Source organism: Dermacentor albipictus, chromosome 10 (genome assembly GCF_038994185.2).
Source record: "Dermacentor albipictus isolate Rhodes 1998 colony chromosome 10, USDA_Dalb.pri_finalv2, whole genome shotgun sequence".
NCBI lineage: Eukaryota > Metazoa > Arthropoda > Arachnida > Ixodida > Ixodidae > Dermacentor > Dermacentor albipictus.
This window is the reverse complement of record NC_091830.1, coordinates 10840119-10864836: the sequence shown is the minus strand read 5'-3', so window position 1 is coordinate 10864836 and position 24718 is coordinate 10840119. Positions and strand designations below refer to the sequence as shown.

The following is a 24718-nucleotide window of genomic DNA, read 5'->3' as shown; positions in this document are numbered from 1 at the left end:
CTGCGCTCTGCTAGCCTCCTAATTGGCTCAGATGGTAGAGCGACCACCCCGGAAAGGCCTTGGTCCAGGGTTCGAATACCGGATCAGGGATTCGGATGCGGGTCTCAACTGCAAAATTTTCTTTCTGAGAAACCTGTGTGGGGTTTCCTTTGTAGATTCGTGCCGAATTTGCGTGGATGAGAACTTTTCCTTTTCATGACGTTTCCTCCACCTTGAGGTATTCCGCAGAACTGATTTGCAAGAACCGACTATGTTCATGTCTTCCGGCAATGTTATCACTATATGGTCGCCTTCATTAAAATTCCAACAAAACTGGTCGGCTACTCAAAATTCCGCGTCACAAAATTTCCTTTTGCTTCGTGATCACGCTCTAAGAGCCAGCTTCCACGTTCTAGGTACGCTGAGAAGTACCACACGGCAATCGGCATAACACGCGATTTGTTTTTAAATAATCCATCGTTTTCTGCCAGCATTTCCTGACCATCTACGCCCACATATTCGTGCTGAGATCACCATGAGAAACGCTGTGGAGTCACGTTTTCACAGTAAGTCGCAACGCGCTTTCCGGAGTTTCGTACGAAATCCTACGAGCAAGCACCTGTACACGCTGAAGAAAGCGAAACAGCTAACCAACGTTGCAGCTTGCTTAACTGAAAAGAGTCGATCTTCCTGTGCATCGCTGAGGTGACGCACCTCGCAGAACACAACCGCACTTGCAGCAAGCGAAGCACTCAATCTCTCTAGACAAGATACAGTGCACGCAGTGTTGCAAATTTACGTCGAAAAAACGTTTGCACGCAAGAAAAAGAAACGCCACATCGTGCCATCGTTCTCGCAGAAAGACACCAACGGCTTAAGTTGCACAATAAACTGGCGGTACTCGCTGTCACAAAAGGAATGCAGCCTAAACACCGGCAAATGTCAGTGTCTCAACTCCTGCCACATGTGAAGCATCTCTACAAGTGGAGGGGACTGAAAGAATCGATGTATTGCGAGCCCTCAATAAAAAAAAAATATGCATTGACAAATATAATACTTTTGAGAAGTCAAAAGGTGAGAGAAGGTATGCGTTGGCAGCCGACCCTCGGGGAAACACCTCTGGCACTCGAAAGGGGCATCTGCTGACGCAACTCTTTCTTGCGAGCCTCCTAAATCTCGTGACTCGACGCGACCGAACCCTCCACTCGCACCTGTCCCCCTCGACTTCCCCCTGCGAACAAACACGTACTTTAAAGAGTTAGTGGTGAGTATACAAGGGTGTTAGTAGAAGGAAAGGGGTTTTATACCAACCGAGCACAAAACAAAACACGTGTCGTAGACGTCAAGTTCCTCTTTCTGCTTTTGTTTGTTTGTTTCCGTTTTCGCAACAACTCGTCGCGAAATCGAAGGTGCATATAAGCTCCCTGCCCGACCGCTGTCCGCTTCAGATTAACGAACGCGCGTGCTCCATCACCGCGTCTCCGAAAGCTGCACGTTCAACAAGCTTACAGCTACTTCGATACTGATAGGTGCACCGATGCAAGCGGTCGCAGCCATCGCTGAGTCGAACCACCGAGGCCTCCTCCGTACGAAATCGCCGAGCCCGCAGAGCTCCTGGTTTCGCGAAATCGCTCCAGTATCGCGCAGCTTCACTTGTGCGTCTTTACCTTCCGCGCTTTTCGTTTGACTTGCAACTCGGAAAGTCGGGTGATTTTTGTCGCGACGCTGCTCCCAGAGCGGTTTTGAAAGGGGACGACCTCGGCTGGCCTTGTCCCTTACCGCCGCCGCCATCTCCACCGCGCCCGGCGACGACAACGACGTCGGCAACAACGACTGCGCTGCGCTAAGCGGCGGCCCTCAAGTCTGCGAGATCCCGCTTCTGCCGAAGGAACCGGCGCGGATCTCAGTCGCTCGGAAGTCAGCCAAGCGCACTCACTGGGATTATGGGTCTTCGAGCGGCGCAGGCCGCTTTCGCCGCCTGCTGCCTGGTACTGGTGGCGTCCGCACCAAGAGGTGAGGGCACGATTTTTTTTTGCATTTTTTTTTTCTTTGTAAGTGTCTCTATCAGTTGTTACGATTTCTAGCGCTCTCGCATTCATATGCAAAACCACATTGACAAGCTAGGAGCAGGAGGCGAGGACTTGTTTTTGTGTTGCTTTGTTTTTGTCAAAACTATTCCATGCACTTGGCACTGCTTTTGAAAATTTGTTGCAATATGATAGTTCCTTCCGCGATAGGTAAGGCACACAGGACGAAACGTAAACTCTCCGGAAGCAATTTTCAGTTCTAATGTTACCAGGATGATTTCGGCATCGTTAAGCTCGGCGTGTGTCGTACAGCAAAAAAAAAAGGCCAAGCAAGCCGGAACACTGCACCGTACAAGACAAGGCTAAAGGGCACGAAGGTACGCGTGTGTTTCCATTTACGTCCTTGTGTTTGCGTTGCATTGTTTTTTGAAGTACCAGCACTAGCAAGCCCAACAATTAGTTTTACTGTTGATAAGCTCCGAAATCCACGGTTAACGAATTGAAGTAGCAGCAGCCACTGCGCTGGCGCCTGAAATAAAGTGAGAGATACAATGGCATGCAGACGCGCAACAATATTTGGCTGAACCAGGCAGTCGTGAAGCTTGCCAACCAGCTTCTCTCTGCACTTTTTCCTTTGCGTCTGTGCTTTGCATATGTACCGCCTGTGCCTAGAGTTCCGCAGCCATTACGCTTAGTTACTACAAGCTAAGCCACTACAACGGCTGCCAATTACAAGCATCGTGTCAATCAGATAGTTCTGAAATTAAAAACAGTGAGGGACATTGTCCCTGTTCGTTCGTGACAACAGTCGACGATTCAACAGTCTTCGAGGCACGCGAACCGGCGACAGGCCCCCTGACACGTACGGTGACTTTACATCTGTCGATAAAGACTGCGCAATTATATTAGTCATTTGAACGATCAGCATTAACATAGAAGAATGAGTGAGACTCTGAAGCAAGGAGAAAACACATGAACGATCGAGGGTTCAACCTTCTGCGTTCTGCTGTCTGCATTTCGCCAGTGTCTTGCGTATAAGTAACAAATGCCAACTAGTGTGGCAAGAAGTGATTTTAATATAAAGTAACACAGACATCGATCAATGATGCAGCGTCGTTGAAGCCGTTTCTCTAACTCAGTGCTCATCGCCATGCGACAATGGCTTTCAATTCATTTTCCTTCACAACTCATTTGACTTTACTTGGCCGGCTGTGAAGTTTCTGCAGTCTGCTTCGACGGACTTCGGAGGAAGTCAGTCAAGTTGAAAAATTCTAGTGCATTTCGCAAAGTTGAACGCAAGATCAGTATTGCACGGAATAGGGCCCATATTCACAGAAACCTCTTACTCTAGAACTGTTCCTAGGAGAAAATGTCCGCCAGTCCTGATTCTGGACATGCCGTTAGAGAAGGCGGCCATTAAATGGCAAAGAAAACTTCTTGAATTCGGTGCCGGATTCGTTCGCATAGTTCAATGGATGCACCGACAACATCATGGCGGCTTCAGCGAGAAGTGGTTGATACAGTATTTCCATGTCCCAGTTCAAACCAGTGGTGGTTTCGCGTTGAAAAGGCTTCGCTTTAAAAATATTTAAAAAATGAATTTATCTCGCTATGTTTTGGCCAGTGAAAACACGTCACCATTACGCAGCTTTTACAAAATGTTCAGCGTTATCTATAAGAGCGTCTTACCAAGCTGGAGAAGGCAGCCCGTCGTGAGAATCATACTGATAAAAAGAATGCAAATAAATTCAGTAAAACAAATCAGCAGCGAACAACGTGGTGTGATCGGTATAGAAGTATTTCAGCTTATAAAAGGCAACAGAAAGCCAAGAACACTTTCCTTCATCCTTAAAAAAATTCGCTACGTATAACGACCCGCTAGCTTCAAAGATAACAGCTAAAGGATAGAGGAGTTTAATAGCGAATATTTAAAGAAAACGTTTTTTTAACGTCACAATGAAATGCCTCACGTGGATATGTCACTACAAGAGGAACTACAGTGGAGTATGAGGCACCGCAAAACGTTGCTGTCTCGTGAAGAAACATGGCCTGTATTCACCACAAAAAAAGCAATTATGCAAAAATTGTGGGTAGAGGAGCAAACTGCAGCCAATAATCTCGCTGGGAATTTTGTAGCGAAGGCGGCCAGCCGATGAAAAAAAAGCACTTACGAACTGGAAGCTTTATAAATGCGGCTCCAGATTGATGCTAGAAAAACCGGTGATGAGTACTTTCTTTCCTACTCTTTTTTGTGCGTTTCTCGGTTATCTATCACATTAGGGGCGTTGCGACCTCAAAAACCTCACGCGCTGCTCAGGATGCGAGCTCTGCGCGGCGACCTTCGGTGAGTTTTGCCGACGACGCGCTTTTCTTGGCTTTTCTTTAGTCTTATGTTTCCTTAGTCGCAACAAATAGTGTCACTCTCACCGCCCTAATTTAAAGCGGAGATCCGATCAATTTCACCCGTCAACCGTTGCCGATATGACTTCCACCTGCGGCGTGCCCGCGCGACGACCCACTGACAAAAAAGAACTAAAGTTATCGTTGACTGCTCGAGCAATAATGCGCTTCATTTGAGAACAATGCGTAAGATTTTAAGACCGGCGATGGTGAAGCTACAACGTAAATTAAGACATCTTCGCTCGGAAGACGTAAAGCGTTACGGTAGAATCTATACAGATATCCAATACCCTGGAACCAGTCACACAACGCAACGTCAAAATGCACACTGAGATCTCAAAAAAATTACACAATACAAAATACGGTGACAACAAAAGGAGTGATGAGGAGATTGAGGCAAGCGTTATGGATCTTGCCTGGGGTTCTTTCAAGCATATCATCATCATCACCAGCCCATTTCATGCGCACTGCAGAACGATGGCCTCTCCCTGCGATCTCCAATTACCCTTTTCCTGCACCAACCGATTTCAACTAGCGCCAGCGAATTTCCTAATTTCGTCGCCCCACCTAGTCTTCTGCCGTCCGCGACTGCGCTTCCCCTCTCTTGGCATCCATTCTATAACCCGCCATGGCCCACAGGTTCTCTAACCTACGCATTACATGACTTGCTCAGCTCCATCTTTTTTTTCTCTTAACGCAATTAGAATATTGGCTATCCCCGTTTGCTCTCTGATCGTACGCTTCACAGTAAACGCATCACGTCGACACTGTAAAGGGTCACTATAAAGCAGCACTGAAGATATTTTAACTGGTAAAACATTTTATTAAAACCATTTTTACTACTTTTTGGGTAAAAAAATGGTGTTGCCTCATATCGGAAAAAATGAAGACCGAAAGTATACTCAAAGCGAGACGATGAAATTGCATTTTTGTGAATTTGGATTTGTTCAAGGACTGAGACTGTAGTCCTGAACATTGCGTAATGATTTCTTTCTCATGAAACCTTACCTAGCTTTGAAAAAACACTGCCAAATCTGTAACCTCACGCGAACTTTGTGCAATAATTTCAATATGGGTTTCACCACCCCTTTTGTATTTTCTGGGGTGCTGAACTTCCGCTCCCAGATCGACATACCTATTTGCAATTTGTTATGTGCGACCTACCTATTAAGCTTAACAGCGTTCGTTAGTATGTCATGAAAAAGTTCCATAATTGTGGAATACTGAGCTACTTGCCGCGTTGTTTCCAGTTCATTGCGTGTCCTTGATAACCCATGTTTCAACATCCGGTACGGCGCCTGAAATCAGTGAAAGTTTAGCATAGGTTGTCAGCTAAATGCCGTTACGTTAGGCAAAAAAGAAGTGTTAGTTACGCGTAAGAACATATGTGTAGTGCATCATTCTGCAGTGCACTCGAGCTGTCTAGCATAAAGAGTCGAGAAAAGAGGTGACCTCAAAAACAAAAACAACTGCGCTCTGTAGAACAGAATTTGAATATGAGGACGATTAACTTTCTTAATCAATGCGAGGTTCAGCGCACATGCATAAAACGGTTCGTGACTTATGTTGTGCGCAGTAAATCTACGGCACTCGTGAGCGGCTCTGTGCGACTGGTCTTGATTAGCTTTTATGCGGAAGGCTCACAGTGTGACCCGCTTGGGCGGCGGCGGCCGTCATTAAGAACAAAAAGATGGATTGCAGATGGGTTCTCTTTTCTCGATAGTGAAAGCGGACACACTGAACTCGTAGCGTTGCAAGTCTTTCGCGGCCATACTAGAACAATAAATTTGCTTGATACAAGCAGTAACGCGTCTCGTTGCCCTAAGGTTCAACAACTGGCTCTTATTGAAGGCAAACTGTTGGCCTAATGTTTTACATACGAGTACAGGAAAATAGTAGGCCGCAAAATGCCGCCATCATTGCGAGGCACTTCGTAGTAGTCGGTGGTCTCACGTCAGTTAGGGGTGCAAGAAATAGAATTTCGACGAGTTTTTTCAACCTCCTCGGTGCGTATAAACATTTGCAAGGGCAAAGATGCAGCACAAAAGCCATAGACATAGCCCTGCATATACAGATCACATTAGTGGACACAGCTGATCATGGTCGCAATTGCAAGTGACCGGTTGGAAATGAAACTGAATTTCCCCTTGACCGTGAAATAGACCGTGACGAAACCATGCCAACAGCGAAAGTGTTTCGCAAATGGTTTCAAGCGGGATCAAGGACAAAAGCGTACTGCATTTAAACAATCCGCTCATAACTCTTTCTTATTCGTGAGCAAGTGCCCAGCCCAACTGATAACCGCATCAACAAAGCAATCGTAGTGCTCAAGGCAGGCAAGTTTGCATGAAGAGTGGCGGTGTTTTTATACACTGACGCGCAGGTTTAGCATATTACGCGCGTATTTGGATGATGCCCATTTCCTACTGCCGTTGCATGTGCAAGCCCATTGCAAAAAAATGGTGATAATGAAGGACTTGTTGGCAACGGTTGCGTTTGCAATGCTTATCGTTTCTGGCATCGTTCGCGTTCTTTTTTCCGTAGTGTGCAGCAATTAGTTCGCCTTGTTAAAACTAAGGGCCGTGTACCAGCAGCGCCATATTGCTGGGTTTGACAAAGCGTGTTTTCTGTACAGCTTAGAAGATAACAGTTCCTACGTATATGCCGATAAGAAAAAATACAGAACTGGAACATGCATGGTGACGAAAACTTCAGATATGAGTGTCCTATTTCAAGTTCTCAAAATTTTATAATCGTATTCCAGATTTCATATAGACGTAACTTTTTCCCAAAATATTACCTCGATTTGAAGCATATAGTGTATCTGGGCGCCTAAAGGATGCGAGTTACGACCATTGCAGTTCCATCATAAAAACTTATGTCCATTTATTCCTCAAGCCGTGTCGACAGATAAATATTTAAGACAAAGCGTACTCGGCTAATCCCACAATATCATACACAAACGGATTGCGCTACTTTGCTTTCGATTTCATTTTTTTTCGCATATGTCTGATGCTCTTCCTTTCCCTTTTATTGACACCATCACATTTTATTACCTTGCCTGTCTAATATAGAATAATGTTCTGATGCGCTCACATGTATATTTTACTTCCTCACTGTCAGCAACTGATGCGATTACATCACGCCGACAACGAGCAGTCTCGCTGTTCTAGATGAAGGCTGCAGAAAAATTAACAGATGACGCTGTTGGTTTTGCATAACTGCAACGATGCGATGGTAACAGCGGCGAAAATGCGCATGCGTTGGCAGACGAACACCATCACACATTTTGTGAAGTAGGTCGAAGCACCAAGAAAATCTTGAAAACAAACTGAAGAAAATTGCTGGCATCGTGTCAAGAGAGTACGCTTACCTAATGGTTATTTAGACGCTGTTATTCGGTGACATGCAGCATACCGAGGTGCGAAGCATAAGATGAGCCGCCTGCCACATTACTGTCTGTGTTTCGTGACCCCTTTAAATGTTACTTCATGACACTGCATTTACATTAAAGTCAAGCAATCGTTGCTTCTGTGTGCACTACATCAGTACAAACTTTCAACAGCATGAGCAATTTGTTGCACTGCTTAAAGGTGACATAATCCTACGTTTGTTATCTGTGGCAAACCTGCCCGCCATGGTTTAATAATAATATATGCCATAACAGAGACATTTCCAAATTTAATAGCCCTACCGTTCTGATTTCTAATGAAACTATAGCCACAGGTTTGAACTTAGTGTCGGAATAGTTCCAAACTGATTCCTAGAATTGTAGTTTAAGTCAAATATATAAACAGCGTAAACACGAAAAGACGTACATCATGTGGTAGACACCGCCAGTGCCGCGTTACTCAGATTTCCGGCTTTTGTTGTTATAGATCATGGTGACGATGTCATCTTCGTCACCGTTCTTGCTATTTCTTTCATCCTGAGTGCATGAGTCACTGAGTCTGACGACAGCACTCGTTTCACGCATTTTTCTATGCCTTTCTATCTCGCGTAATCACGCATTGCGCCGTTTGTGACAACCTGTAGTGAAACATGTCATTCTCTTAACTTCGTTATAAACAAGCTAAAATACTTTGCTTCGCGCTATACGAGAATAAGCACGTAATAATCATTAACCATGGTCTTGTCTTTATATTTCCTGTGGAATAAGGTACCATCATTCAAGCAAGGGATGTGGCCATTTGTTTCTTTTCGGCGCAGACTCAGTCTACTACATCCCAGTCTTCGACACCGAGACCATAGTTTACCCCGTGCTGCAAGAAGTCGATGACAGTGCAGTGCTTCTCCAAATTATGGACGGCTACGAACTGATGCTCCATCAAGAGTCCGTGCTTCCTCCAAGGCTACTGATCAGAACATTCAAGGATGGCAAGCCAGTGGACTCAATTGTGAGTGAGCCTTCTTCGTTATACAGAAATTGAAATCACAGCTGCTCGTAACCCAGAGCAATAAAATTAAACCGAAGGTCCTCAGATTTCAAGAGCATATCGCTGCAGTGCATATTAAAGCAACGCTTTCCAATCACCTATCAAAATAGGAGATTACCGGGGAAGAAATCTATGTGTGGTAAGCATAGAAAAAATAAGTATTTCTTCAATACACATGCGAAGTTTCAATGATGTGACCGAAAAATACAGCACGTTGAGGATGTATTTCTTATGCTGTCAATGGGGTGCAAACCAAGTTTCCAAATTTGCGGCGTATCTAAAATAAAGTGAGAACAATCAAGTATAGTGTTACACAAAGTCGCCTTAAAACCTTATTTTTACCTCCAAGTGCAGCCCTCCCGCTCGCAAATTATGAACAGCTCATACAAGCAAACACATTTGCGATTGAGCATTAGCAAATTAGAAAAAAATTACCCCACCATCCTCGGGCTATATAAATTTTGTTACCCCTGCATTCATAAACAAGCTTGATCGTAATGGCTCCTATCAAAACCAAGCAGATTACTATTAAATAACTTAAAACGTCATGATTTGTACAGTTTCTTGAGTGTTATTCACAAGTCTTGTCGCTCCGAAAAAAGCGGTCATCAAAGGTACCACACTATTAGCTAAACGTTTTGGCTAGCTGTCCCAATAGTTCATAGTTATTTCCATGAAGCATCTACTTTCTTCATTTCCGCAATTATTGCAGAAATGACTTTATTACAACAACAAGTAAGTCTACGTTTATTACGCTTATTGGTATGAGTGTCCTGACCGAAATTAAATCAGACTTTCACCCCAATACACCTAAATTATCAGATTCCACGAGAGCTGAGAGAGTCGACCCCCGCAACCGCAAAATCAAGATTTGCTTGTCTCCTCTCAATAAAAGTTCAGTTTGGTCTTACATGGGGCGTTGGGCTTGTGCGCTGTAAACCCCTGTAAGAAGAACTGGAATCATGTCGTACAGTTTCTGCACACTGAGAACTCGTTTACAAGTACCTTTCGAGGTTTGTGTATCGACTCTCGCAGACCGCATTCAATTAGCGGGCAAAGAATTGAATCACTGTCACTGTAATGTTTTACCGTGGATTAAAAACCTTTTCTTATCTTTATCTTTTCATTTGCCAGGGAAACATTTCTAACGAATAAATTTAATTTAAATAATTCTGAGATTTCACGTCCGAGAACCCCGACCTTATCATGAGGCACGCCGTAGTGGGGGACTGCGGATTAAGTTCGACCACCTGGAGTTCTTAGCGCACCTCCAGTGCACGGTACACGGGAGTTCTTGTAATTCGACCCCATCAAAAGGTGACCGCCGCGGGCGTGATTCGATCCCGCGTCCTCGCGCTTAGCCGCGCAATAGCCGCTAAGCCACCGCGGTGGGTAAAAAATTTGACTCATAAATGGACCACAGCTTCAATGAATAGATATGAGGACAAAATGAAATACAACAATGCAATTGTAAACTGCAAACTGCATGCGTCAAGCGCTCAGATCGTGTTGCAATGTGAAAGAGAACAGTAAACACCAGGCGATAAGCGTCTATAGGAATTTATTGCGCATTACCGACCACACCTCTTTATGCCACTTCCACTGTAGCCGTGCCAGAACAGGTTCTTCCGCAACCCTTTGCATCAGGATTGCGGGTCTTTGTTGCTGTCACTGTGGCAGGCGCACACTGGCCGTATTTCCAGAGTAGTGACTGCGTATCGCGCAAAGGTCTTACGATTTCGGTGATCTTTCTTTTTCACTTTGCAGCTGCGGACCACGAGGATCGGCAAGAACATCTTCTCGGACGAACACGGTGCGGCGAGCGTCATGATCCGGAGGAACCGCGATAACAATCGCACGACCGTGGTACGTGAGAGACTGACACGGTGACGACAAACGAATACACACACAAAAACGTGAAACTCAGTGCAGACGCCGCCCGAGTCAGCGCCTCCTCAGCGACGGATAAAAAAAGATCAAAGGAAAAAAAGAAAATTGTAGAAAAGTGAAATCGATCGAATCACACCAGACGACTCTCCACGTTTTATGGTCTCCCGGGAGTGCTTCAGGTTTCCGTGGCCTCGTTCAGCCGGGGCAGGTACAAACGGGCATCGCTGGGTGCCATCGGGAGCCTCCAACGAGCTGTATATGAAGAAGCAGGCAACGCGAAGAAGCTTGGAGTAAATGAGCTAGAACTTCCTTGGCGCTGTTATGCGACTCAATATTCGGCATAGCGTTCTAATTAAGGTTTCCATACCGTACGCCGCGCGGCGTACGTTCACCGAGCTCAAGGGAGATGCGGCGGAGATTGTCGGCCTCTGCCTCATTCGCGCGACGGCATCCTGCGGCGACGGCGTTTCAATGTTTGCTCCATTCGAAAGCGCCCAGGGGCTTTTTAGGCTTTCTTTTTTTGTTCCCCGCAGTGCGACACGGTTGATAAGGTCCCGAGTTGCTTGAGTGTTCACGAACAAGCCCTCGGTGTGCGCTCCAGAGAAGAATGAACAACTGCTCCGCTGCCATTTAGAAGAAGCTCCCTCGCGGTAAGGGTTACCTTGGTAATCCTTTGAACGTATGCCATTAGGGTAGAAATCGGCGCCCGAATCTCGTTTCTAGCTCACCTAGCTCACAATTCATTTTACTGAGGGGCCTCGAGCGCTGTGTATCAGCTTCCGCTAGAAATTGGTGAAAGGTTTTTGTGACTTGGTACTCTACTCGTGTTGCTCGCTCGGCGTAATATTTTTGGCACGCGCTACATCTGTAAGCTGAACTTCTGTCGCGCGGCCGGTGAAGCTTACAAGCAAGTGTTTTCATTATTTCGTATAAAACAAAATCAAAGCGACAACGCACAGCTTTTTTTCATATGATGAAATGATGCCGACGGAAGCTTGTTATGTTTCAACCTTCTTTTTATACGAGTATTTAAAACAAGACCTGTAACGCAAATTCCTCTGACAAGCGTTACTTTTCAGTGATATTGATGTATTCAGAGTTTATGGAATAGGTTTTGTAGACAGGCACGCCTTATATGACAGGAGTACGACTATAGCTGTCCATTTGAGTTCATAGCACATTATTTAACTATGTCTCTTGCCGTAAGTGACAATGTTCTCTTTTGAAACCAACGTGATAGCCAAATATTTTCTACTATTAAAGTTGTGCTGCGTGCTGCGTAACAAGGAAATTGTTTCGCTGCTCACAAAGTGTCAAGGCATCTTTCTGTGCTTTTCGTTTATTTTCATGGTTCAAGATAGCTTTCCGCACATATGGATACGTCTAACGGCGATTCCAAAATGTCTTTTACTTACGGCCTTTATTGGATCCTCATGAAGTGTGCAGTCTGCCTGAAATATGCCTGAGAGGAACGAGAAGTTTATGGGCTTCTAAACCATTGCCACATTCTGTGACGAGATAATGTCTGGTCGAAAGAGTCGGCTGTTTGCTTCTCGCGAAGCAAGCCGTTGTTTTCGATCATGCTTTGTAGATCTTTTTTTAATTTGTGAAACATATATGCGCGTGTGTACATATCTAACGGAAAACCTCTAGTTGCGGCCTAACTTAGGCCATATTAAAAGCAATAATCGCAAGCTTATGTCAGTGTGGTCCCAGAGTCTTACGCATGCATTTCTTTGCAGGAAGGAATTCTTGACACCGACCTGCGTATCATTCCGATGAACGATAAAGACAATGTGAATGCACACAAGGTATTCCGTGTCAAAGACAAGTCCACTCACGTATTGGATTCTAGTAAGCATATTATGCATTGTTACACACTGTTTAAGGAACCTTGGTTGTCGTAAAACAACCTTACATATGCTGGACTAAACCTCACAAGCCCGTCTGAACTGCCTTTGCTGAATATTCCTTACGTCCAAGGAATCACTTAGCCCAGGGACATTTATCCTTACACGTCGTAGTTCCGTACTTTTAAAGCAGTAAACGTTGATTGATGTCTAGAAGAGATGAGATGGTCGTGCGGTGAAAATACTGAGACATCACAAACATCACCATATCTTTACATGCCTTTAAAAGTGCTCAAGCTTTATCTCGGAGCCAAATCAGATTTCCCTATTCAAATGCATGTAAAACGAAGAGATTATCGCATTATACAAACGCTGCACCAATTTGAATTAATGTGGGTACGTAGGAGAGAAAACGTCAAATACTCCCAACTGTCAGAAGCCGAGTTTTGATTGAGGACCTAGAATGATATTTTATTAATCTGCTTCTTTCTATAAACAGAAGCACGAAGTTTAAAAATCGGCAACTCTGTACCCAGACCAGGCATTGAACTTCTGTAAATGCATTTGTTAGAGCATCTCATGTGGATAAATGCAACATAAATTTACAGCTTACGTGTAATTGTGCCGACGTTTACTTAAGGGTCTCGAAACACTCCTATAGAGGAATTAACGGGACCCTTATTCACGAAAAGTTCTTACATTAGAAGTTCCGTAGGAGTAAACCTCAGCCGATCACAAAGCTGGACGTATTAGCAAAGGCAGCCACCCAATGACATGCAAACATCATTTACTAAAGAACAGTTTTGTGAATTTCATTTTAATATACTTCAAAGTGGTATATAGTATATCAACTTTGTCCACTTAGGATGTATTATTAGATACAGTTTACAAATGAGCGATACCACTTTTATTGCTGAGTTACAACTGAGTTAACGCATGAGTTTCCCAAATTTTGCAATTTTTACAGTTTTTTATACAATCGGTGGCATTGACTGAAAATGTACTTATTGCAATTACCAGATCTTCAGTTATATTTAAATGTAATAAACTACATCAAAATTGGTGCAGCGGTTACCAGGAGAAACAATTTCTTCACTCCCGTGTATTAAATTGGATGACGTATGTCATCCCGTGAACGGCCACTTTTAAGAAAATGCTTTTTTTTTCAGTTCTTACCAACAACGCCACGCTAGCTGATGACATCCAGACCAATGAAGTCACCAAAGCCGACTTGAGTGAGTACTCACGAGATATGCCGCACGCTTAATTTATTCGTGGCCATGATGACAATTCTGCTGTTCTCTGCAAATGACTCGGCAGAAGATGGTCTGTGCGCGTATCATTTCGTGCCGCAACTAGGCGAAACGAGGTGGCATATCGTACGTTTGAAGTGTAAATTTTGCTAATAGGCAAGAGCCGGAAGCACTTGAGAGGTTTAAAATGGTCACTTTCGATTAGCTTATGTTGCGTTCATTTCTGCCTTTTTTCATATTGATATTAGTATTTGATTTCATGTTAGTGAAAACATGAATTCATATTGTTCTGTTTCCACGACGAACACAGGCCAATGCCCTTGTGGGTATAACAAGCAAGAAAAATTTTTTTCGTCAATTTATTCGTTGTCATTCTTGTTCTTGTTGCAGTATACCATTGACCTTTGCAATTTATCATTGGCATTTGCAAGGCACTACATTGCCAAAGTGGGCCTGCATCTGCACTTCGCTTTTTTTTTTAAATGACTGAGCGAACACGTTAAAATTGTGCGAAGTTGCTTTATCATTTTCTTTTTCAGAAGACTAACTCCCGCTTCGGTTTTTGCAGCGAACAGAACTCTGAGAGTTCGTCCTGAAGTAGTCATCATATCAGACTCGGTGCACAACAGCAACTTCAAAACACGCGGTGATCTCATCCGTTATGTCGGGATCTTCATTAACGCCGTAAGTGAATAACCTGCATCTTCAAACTTATATTGAGGAGTCAGTTAGCACGATTTACTACGAGTCACTGGTCTTTTCTTCGAAGCCCGGCTTATATTTTACTAAAGGTTCATTCCACAGAACTTTATTCTAATGCACTGACAAATGAAATAGCGGTATTATTCGCTCAAAAGCGAGGCCTTGATAAACAAACGGCCGGTTTGGCGGATACAAATTTCACCTTCAGCACTGTTCTTAAAGAACGTGAGCACGAGGTCGCGGGATCGAATCCCGGCCACGGCGGCCGCATTTCGATGGGGGCGAAATGCGAAAACACCCGTGTGCTTAGATTTAGGTGCACGTTAAAGAACCCCAGGTGGTCAAAATTTCCGGAGTCCTCCACTACGGCGTGCCTCATAATCAGAAGGTGGTTTTGGCACGTAAAACCCCAAATATTATTATTATTATTAAAGAACGTGAAACGTTGCGTCTCGGATCCCAGTTACTGTCCGGTTGAAAAAATACAGTGGTATTGTATCGACTTAGTGAAACTTAGCCGTCAGCTTGGTAAACATGCAAGGTGCCGCTGCTGCTTTTATTTACCTATATTATATTGTAAGGTGTAAAGGAGGCTTCGAATGGTTCTAGAGCTAGCAAGGATGCGGCTAAGCGACACGTAATTTGCCTTGAGTAAAAAAAACTGTAATTTCCTCGAACCATGATTCCCACAGCAAAAACGCTTCATACGGGCTTTTTCTTATGATCCTTTTATTCAAATTGTTGTGTGTCTTCCTCTTCAGTGTCATTCTGGAGAGCAGCACGGTGCTTAGTTTCTACGCCATTCACCGGAGTACAACTAATAAATACAACCCTATTATTAAATCTGATATACGCTGATCATGGCTTCTACATGCGGCAATGCAAGCGTTCACTTATCCCTCGTGCTCAAATTTTATAGGTCAATCTCAGGTACGCAACAGCCACAGGAATCGACATCAGAATGAGGCTAACGGCGATCATTATCAGCACGGTGAGTTGTAGCGCCAAAAATGTTATCCCAACTGTATTTGAAAATGCTCCAAGCACTTTGCGGATTACGTATTTCATTTCGACCCTTTGTCTTGTCAGCCTGATCAAGAAACCTACATCAAGTACGCCGGGAACTACGTCAATGCAGACCAAACCATTGCCGCGCTCACACTAAGGTTGGCTTCGGGCTACATTCCTGGCAACTACGACATGGCATACCTCCTCACAGGGTAAGAGCGCTTTGTAGCACTTCTATACACCGTGCCAAATAAGCTGGAATTCCTCGTGTAAGCGCTATAAAAATTCCTCTGTAACTACGTGAAAATTCCTAGCAATCATTATTCCTGTACTTCTAGGGTATCAGACTGCTACCCTGCCAACACTTGAGTACGCGTGTGTGACATGAGAATCCTTGCACGCACAAGAATGCAAAAGCAGGCATTAAATGGTTTAGAGACGTTCGACCCCATTTATTTTTGATAAATTTAGGTCTACCGATTCAGCTTCCACACTCATGCTTCATAACTATATCCCTAAACTGGAGACGCGAAGGAAGAGAGCAAAACCTACATTTCTTTACTCACAAGGCACGCAGTCAGCGAAATTTCATGCGCCACGCATAGGTAACACCTGTTTCATCACACTTGTCTAGACATCGCCGTGAACACAATTTGCTGCCTTATCGCGCACATCAAACAGTTTATGTTGTTCTGTTTTCCAAGCCTATCACCGAGTGCAATACGTTATCGGCTGACGTCATCACAGTTGATCCTGCTAGTGCGTTCGAACGAGCGGCTGCTTCACGCATTAATGCTTGAATTACATACTTCGTAACTCTTGGCTGCATGCATTCATTAACAGGAACGTTGAACTTTCATTATATAAAACATTTTTTCTGTTTAGACCGCGGTTGATGTTATTCCTCAATTGGCACTTGATTTCTTTGTTACTCAATAACCACCAAATACATTAAATAAATCAAAATAAATGAAATAAGTTTTCGTCATCCTTTTCATTTCATGTTCATGGAGGTGCGAGCACAAAGCTCGCAAATCATCCCAGTCTCGCACCCTTTACACTTAACACACAGGGTATCCTAGCTAACTTTATCCAGAGTTTAAAAATATGCGTATGCCAGGTAGCTGGGCAGAACGAAGGTAATGTTGCTTGCCGTCGCTTGGAGCTACTCAAATTACTTTTTTTTATCCCACCTAATTTGATAATTAGTCTTATTTGATTAACCAATTTCTCAAAAATTATAGTTGCATGAATAGTGCCAATGAGAAAACTTTAGAGCGTCATGAAAAACTTCCGGTACAGCTTTCTGCTGCTGAATACGTACTACATAATAGTCTTTTATTGAGCGTGAAAGAAGCCCGCAAATGCACGCAAAATTGCCGCGCTACTGGCCGCTCGAGGCACTTTGCGTGTATTCGTGGGCCTCTTTCACGCTCGGAAAAACACTGTTATGTAACACGTATTGAGCGAAAGAAAGCTGTATCGGGAGTTTTGTCATGTTGCTCTACAATTTTCTCACTGACACTTTTCATCTAATGATATTTGAGAAGTTGATTTATTAGTTAAGACTAATTATATAATTAGACAGAATGAGAAAATAATTTGAGTATCTTCAAGCGACGGCAGACAACATTACCTTGGTTCTTTCCAGCTACGTGGCATTCGCATATTTTTAATCTCTTGCTAAAGTTAGCTGGGACACCCTGTATAATATACTTGAAGTTTATTTATAGCGCAAGAAAGAAACAAGCAGATATTTTCAGCGGAACTTTCAGTTGCATATAATGAATCTTCGCTATTTATCTGATTCACTAACTTACGCGAAAGCGTTTCTCTTGCCTAAATGTTAATTCCGTCCGTTCCTCCTAAAGGCTTGCCGCTCATTCGTTCGACGAGTCCGACGTTTCGCACTAATGCCTACGTCATACTTACAGTTTCTTTACAGTCAAAGGCTAGTAATTAGTCTTAGTTAATTAGCATAAGCTTTTATTATCGAGACCATGAGGTTTGTGATTTGTACATTCCCTACCAAAGCTAGAAGTTTCCGGAAATCGTTTGATATAGTAGTAATAAACTTTTATGAGTCAGCAATGTGACATTCATTCAGTTTCCTGTGCATAACGTTAGTATCGGCGGTAATTGGAACAAATTGCTAACTTGTGTATCTTAATTTACAGGCGAGACATCGCGCAAGTGACACCGTCCAACTCGCTGCACATCGCTGTCGCCGGTGAGGCACTGCTTCATTATTGTGTTAGAGTGCTGCAAGATCGACTTTTTGTTGTGTAGTTGTCACTTGCAAATTTTATTACTGTATACAGTGGCAACAGTGCATTATCATGAAGGCACGCTTCCCTGTCAGCAGCTCTATCATGTCTAATACAGCAAGACTCATCTGGATCAGTGAGATAATCAACTCAGTGTTATCTTCTAGCATATCAAAATTGTTTGGGATATCATCGTTCACAGTCTTATAACCTATGATCCGCACTTATATCAGTAATGTTATCGCTAGTCACACGACGCAAAACTTCACGAAATACATGTGTAATATACGTATTTCCAGCTATAGAAGCTACCGACACAATGGAACCACTACCTTTCTTGTAAGCTCCCAAACGAAAGTACCTTTTTACGCCACAACGTCATGAACATGCAGATCTCAATGCATTTCAATTTCTTTCCCCACGAGAAAAACTAAGACTGCCAGTGAGAGCGCAGACAAAATTATCATATTCCGGTATTTGTTCTTCCTTAAGTGCCGCATTGCAAAAATGCCTGCTTAAATGTGATACGAAAGCGTTGCGTTTAGCGAGAACTGGTCGAACCCTTTAAGCGCCCACTTCGAAAGTGGACAAAGTGCGGCATCACAAATCCGGTGGTTGAAGCCAACTTACGCTAAATCTGCGGAAGTGTGGAATCTCGCATTTGAAATTGAAATGAAAAACGCGAGCATGCGTGCGTGTTTCTGTGATACCGAGTGTACAGTTGCGTTTTTTCGAGATTCAACGTACAATGACGTCAAAACTTGCTTAAAACTGGCATATTACAACCGTTTCAGCACATGTACCAGCAGAAATTTGAGTATCATATTCTCTTTCTGCAGGCGTGGCCTACATCGGAGGTGCTTGCACCGTGCAGAGGACTGGTTTGGGCGAAGACATTCCGGGAACGTACGACGGCGTTCAGGTGGCAACGCACGAAATGGCTCACTTGTAAGTGCCAGCATTGTTGGCCTTCTCATGTCATTATTATGAAAACAAGCCCTACCTTTATTTCACCAAACACATATGCTCGATATTATTGTCAGGGCATACTGCAACAAATGCACGTGGAATCTGTAGGTCAAACCTTGGCGCAGTGTGTTGAACCTTCAGAATTGAATATTGTTCCCTAAATACAGAAACGCATCCTACCACAGCACCCTTCTTTTCTACGCAGCACTTGACTAGTCTTTCTACGCAGCGTATAATGTCAATCCTGGTGAAATTTTGTTGGCGCCCTACGAAAAAAGAAATAAAGGTGATTGAAAGGCTTCCAGAGTTGCTGTATAATATACGACATCCGCGAGGTACTAATGCTTCACTATGGTAGAAGCTCTAGCAAGAAAATTTCCAAGAACAGACTTCAAGCTCTGGTACATTGCCATTTGGAGGAAGGTACGCTAGCTAGCACACTATGCATTAAATTTATCCTCTATCCATGCTGGCTCTCGAATGGCTATGCGTCGTGGTCCCAACACCTGGGAATACGCCCCTAATCAACCAGGCGCCTCTCCTATTGTCTTCACCCAGAATGGGATGCGTTCACGACGGTGACCCTCCACCGGACTACCTTTCCGACTCGCCTGGAGCAACCGACTGCCCTTGGGACGATGGCTTCATCATGAGCTACAAGGACGGAGGCCTGAACAAGTACATGTTCTCGCAGTGCTGCGTCAACCAGATTATGCATTTGCTAAGGTGAGCACATACGTTTCGTTTCATTTGCTCATCTGTCAAACTATAGCTAAAGGTACCTGTAGTTTATCGTATTGCCCCGCAGCTGTGTGAGTGATATATTCGTTGTTTCCTCTATCAAATTCCCAGGAAAAAAGATCATTGCAGAAACGTGGAGGTCCGACAGGCTCCGATAATAACGGGGGTCTTTTCGAGTGGTTTCCGTAAAAGTTTATGGAAGCAATCTCTGATGTAGTAACGCTTTCATTGAGGTCTCGTCTACAAATTTTCCGTACCTTAATTTCTGACCTTGTTCGGGTTGTTATCGTGAGTCACAGAAATGAAATCACCTGTGGTAGAAAAACCTTGCCGTAACAAAGAGGGCATAGTCACGCTACCTAAGAAACAGCTCCCACAATTTCAGACCACTTTTTCATGATTCCTGCGAAAATGGCAGTTTTCGACTCAATAAGTATGTTGAGGTTGATTAATTCAATTCAACTTCCAAGTTATATTTCGGACAACCGCTGTCCAGTAGCATGGGACTAAAGGCAGCATATCGGCCTGACGTGGTGCCGGGCACCTGCCAACGCTATGAGACAGAGCAAGGAATAGTCAAAGTGACATACATCAGCAATGACATACACTGCAGTGGCATAGCTGTAAGAGAAAACATGTCTTTGCTAAGAAAAATGTTCAAATACGGCAGCAAATTCTGCGAACAAGTGTGAAAATAATAAATAGCAGATAACTCCAAAAAATGTTTTGAAGTTTGCATGCACAACAGTAAGTCGATTTAGTTTTTTTTAACAATTGCGTAGTCATCACATCATGGGCTAAGTGAAAAATAAGCGGTGACTTGCTCAGAAAAACTGCGATAACATATAATGTCATCTGTGATTCATACCGCAATATTGAAGCAAGAGTAACAAAATGTGCCACGGCATACCTATACTTAAATAGACATACCCATACAATTATGCTGGTAGTACTTGTTTCGTTGAAGTAAAATAATCTAATACAAAAAAACGTTTAGCTGTGACAAGGTGCGAACCGCCAAAGTATAATTGGCACTGTGCGCATTCATGTCACAACTTTCATTTTAATAGGCTATGCAAACATAAGGAATACAAAAACTGCAAATATAACAAAAACACATCATTCATCGAATTGCAAATTTATATGCTTACGATCAAGACATCTACATCGTTACATAAAACCACTGATTAAAAAAACAAAATTCAACCCTGTAATGTTTGCATTTATTTTATTTTTCAGACGTGGAAGTCATAACTGCCTTCTGGAAGAGTTCAACTATCCGCTAAGACTAGACAAGCGTCTCCCAGGAGAGCAGTTGCACCCAATCGACTACTGCCGGATACGATTCCCTGAGATACCCTACGTGTGGACGGACGGAGTGAGTGTATACTTTTGTGTCCTGCTATAGGAATATAAGCAATCTGCGCGCACCGATGATCTTGTGTGTCTTACAAGCTTACAAGCGCAATTTCGAGCTCAATTATGGCAGCTTCAAATGACGCAAATTGCAGTGAGGTGGAGAGTCGGGTTAGTCTTTCAAATTCATTGCGAAGTATTTTCGAAGGAAAACGGCTCACAAACACAAGTAAAACAAAAGAAATTCTTGTCTTCTTTATTTACTTGTTTTTGCCTTTCTCTGTGTTCAGTGTGTGTCAGCCGTTGCGATAAAAAAAATCGTGGCAAACTGAGAAAAGATTTTTCTAAACTCGAAGTTAATATATTTGGCAAGCTTGCAGAAGCTTCTCGCCAGGCGTTATTCCTCGAGCAAAAGAAGAAAGAGTGCACAATATGATCTCAATTTTATGACCACACTGTTACTATACCTGGCCAGGTGTTATTGTAGTACACTGTCTGGCAGTGCTCTCGTTTCTATAAGCATGCAATAATAAGCCCTTCAAACATTTTTGATGGACCGCACAATAGCTTTAGATGCAACTTTCAAGACGAGTGTTGTTGCTAGAACATTTATTGCGTTTTATATGAAGCCGCATGGATAAAATTGTATGAACACGCAATGCAAACAATGCGAAGGAAGATTTCTCGTCAGTTGGCATGTACACCGTGAATAATGACCGCGTAATACATCTCAAAGTGGCCTCTGTCCATAGATGTCATGTTGACAACCATAACTTTTGATATTTATTGTGATATTACGCCTAAAATATTGAAAGAGCCCATGACCCAGTCGTCCAACTCTTGTCACTTTATCATTTTAACTGAGTATGGTGGTCAATATATTTATAGATAAAGACAAAAACCGGTTTTCTACGCGCAAATTCTAACTAGAAATTTCCATTTGAAGCTGTTTCCTCAAAGCTTCTCCCACCGATAGTGACTGACATTTTATCATAAAGTGTGCGGCGTCAGGAAACGTGGCACCACCGCTGTGTCGTCTGCTCCAAAACAGTTGGAAACCAGATCGCGCGATTTAGTGCGCAAGCTCTAGCAACCAACGGTGGACCTAAAAAATTTAAATTATGCGGTTTTACGTGCCAAAACTACTTTCTGGTTATGAGGCACGCCGTAGTGGAGGAGTCCGGGAATTTCGATTACCTGGGGTCCTTTAACGTGCACCTAAAGACGTCACCCTTGATTTGTACTCGCCGCTGTCACTCGCGGAAGGCAGCACCTACCAGACACCGTGCACATGCAGAAACCATCTTCCCGGCTGACCACTGGCGACACATTTCGACCATGACATTTTTCCTACTTGTGCGATCGCTTCCGGCATTTGCAATGCATAAAAGCATAGCCTTCTAGATTAGCTTCCGTTACTTTGAGCGGGCCGTTGATGGGGGTGTGTTTTAGTTCATCACCAGTCGTTGTTACCAAACTAATATATGACTCAACTGCGACATGAAAGTTTCAAATACATATTTTCTACCGCACATATTGTGCTCAAACTTTAAGACATTGCTGTGGGTCGCGTACGGTTTAACATTCAATGACAAATTAAAGCTCAAAATGTTAGGGTCGCGGCCCATTTAAGGTCATATTTGCACTCATTGAATCTATTGTCATTTTGTCGCCATGGTTCCCTACTCTTTGACGCTTTGGTCGACGCTTTCACCAGCTGATTACCATGGCAGAATCATAGTGTAATTTTATTTATTTATTTATTTATTTATTTATTTATTTATTTATTTATTTATTTATTTATTTATTTATTGTACCCTCAAGGTTTTACAACATTGTAGAGGGCAGGCGCATAGAAAGAATATATACAGATTTTGTAAGGAGCACTTCATATAAAATAGCAAATCAAAAAGCAACAAAGATGAATTAAAGATAATAGCATGTTGTCATAAGGTACACGTAATGACTAAGATGGCAACGCATAGGTCATTGCGCTATGTACGCGTACACGCGCAAAAGAAAAACATCAAAGGAAAGAAAAAAGATAACTGTAAAAAAACTTTTAAGAGGGATATTGAACTGCTTAGAGCTTGTTAGGTGTTATCTGGTCGGGGTCCCATACGGAAGAAGGGTATTCCAGCACAGGACGAGCGTAAGTGGCATAGAACTGCTTCTTTAATGAGATGGCGCAAGGAAAAAGTTACGTTTTAGGTAACCGACCATACGATTGGATCTGGATGTTACGTAATAAATGTTATCAGCCCACGACAAAAAGTTGGTAATGTGTACACCAAGATACTTATAAGGCCGAACATATTCAAGGAAGACTGCGTTCAGAGTATACGAGTAGTTAGGGATAGGTGTGTGGTTGCGGGAAAATCTCATTGTTTCTCACCATCACCATCTCACCATCGTGTTGCCATTGTGTTTCTGTACATACCTTTTTTTGTGACAATGGCTTACAAAAGTGTTTAATCCCTCATGCAATATCTTCAGATACAGAAGTATTTGAGCAGAAAGTGAAATGAAACGAGATCTTATTTTGTTTTCGCAATGTCTTCTCTCTGCTTCATACCAGAACCCGGCGGACTTGCTGCAATGCAAGATACGTTGCAGCTACCCTGTAAATCCATATACGGGTCTCTACGTGTTCAGGCAAGCGAACGCTCTGGACGGTACGACATGCGCAGAGGGCAAGGTAAGTTCTGACACGAGTGGTCTGTGTGCCTCGAATATTTAATGAGAATAGCCAGAAAACTTAAAAATGAAAGTCCGTGTACCAGTTCCGCAGCTGAGTGTTAAAACGTATGATTGGCATAAAACGCATGATAGCGTCCAAAATCCAAATAACAAAAGACATGACAGTCAAAATCACAGCATTAACTTCGGCTGCACTGGGTTCTATAGAGTTCTTTATCGTATAGGGTTCTACAGCAGTCGTAAATCCTCATCATAGCACAGTTCCTAATCTAAAAAACCTCCATTATACCACACTTTCTTCCGCCATCATTCAATTCAATAAATCACTGCTTGTTTCAAGACACTGTGGGGTGCTGGGCCGAGAAACACAAAAAGATTGTCTCCGGCTCATGATTCATTCGTGAAAATTCAAAGCTAAGGAGAGCATTCGTTTGCCTGCACTGGTTAAGGAATAAATGCGCTTGCTTTTCTAAAGTGCATTCTATTTTTGTATTTTGCAGAAATGCATCAACGGTGTATGTCAATGAAGTCACTCAAGACAAAATCAAGAGGAGACGTTCGACGAAATCCTCTCTGTACAGTGTATAAAACGTCGCGCGGCCGCTGCGTTATTTAATTTGCAACTCGTGAAACTGTACCCAATAAATCCTCGCTGTTTTACACAACATCGATTATGTTGCTCAATGCCTTGCGGGAAAGATTGCAGAACCGTTCCAGATCATGTGAAATCCGAAGCGAAACAGACTACGAACACAGGGTAAAGGTTTACTGCGGCCCTAAAGTCGGCCACTGCTTCACAGTCGTATACTTCTTCTTCTTCTCTTTTGTATATCCGCGTCTCTTTTTCCCGCTTCTAAGCAACATACCTCTCCTCGCACACAAAACCCACCGGGCGAGTCAAACTGGCTTGTCGTGGCTGCCGACGTGCGTGACTTGTCTTCCTGCAAGGTGTCTGCCAGTGTTCGTGAGGCACTCGAGAGCATAGTTCACGTCGCTGATCTTGTCAAGGACAACACCCGATCCATCGTAGTTTGCCAGCAGCGTTTGGCACAACAAGGAACGCACAACACAACGCTTCCTTGCGTTTGGCAAGGAAGCGTGGCACAAACCACGCTTCCTTGTGAGAGTCCAAAGCCAAAC

The 24718-nt window shown here is 43.3% G+C and overlaps 1 protein-coding gene across 1 annotated transcript; it reads left to right on the top strand.

Annotated features, from left to right (window-relative positions):
- The first annotated feature begins 1308 nt into the window (after nt 1-1308).
- Nucleotides 1309-24241, top strand: LOC135917882 (venom metalloproteinase antarease TserMP_A-like). The gene is made up of 14 exons (XM_065451494.2): nt 1309-1992; nt 8616-8803; nt 10610-10708; nt 12475-12586; nt 13752-13817; nt 14404-14519; nt 15457-15528; nt 15627-15757; nt 17723-17775; nt 18652-18760; nt 19340-19507; nt 20762-20900; nt 23457-23576; nt 24079-24241. The coding sequence occupies exons 1-14, from the start codon at nt 1923-1925 to the stop codon at nt 24103-24105; spliced, it is 1470 nt and encodes a 489-aa protein (XP_065307566.2). The 5' UTR covers nt 1309-1922; the 3' UTR covers nt 24106-24241.
- The last annotated feature ends 477 nt before the right edge of the window (nt 24242-24718 follow it).

What these genes read in the sequence shown, in the direction of transcription:
- LOC135917882 (XM_065451494.2), top strand. Translation starts at nt 1,923, where the DNA reads ATGGGTCTTCGAGCGGCGCAGGCCGCTTTCGCCGCCTGCTGCCTGGTA. An exon ending in GGTGGCGTCCGCACCAAGAG is followed by an intron (nt 1,993 to 8,615) that starts GTGAGGGCACGA and finishes TTTTCGGCGCAG; the next exon opens with ACTCAGTCTACTACATCCCA. An exon ending in CAGATTATGCATTTGCTAAG is followed by an intron (nt 19,508 to 20,761) that starts GTGAGCACATAC and finishes TTTATTTTTCAG; the next exon opens with ACGTGGAAGTCATAACTGCC.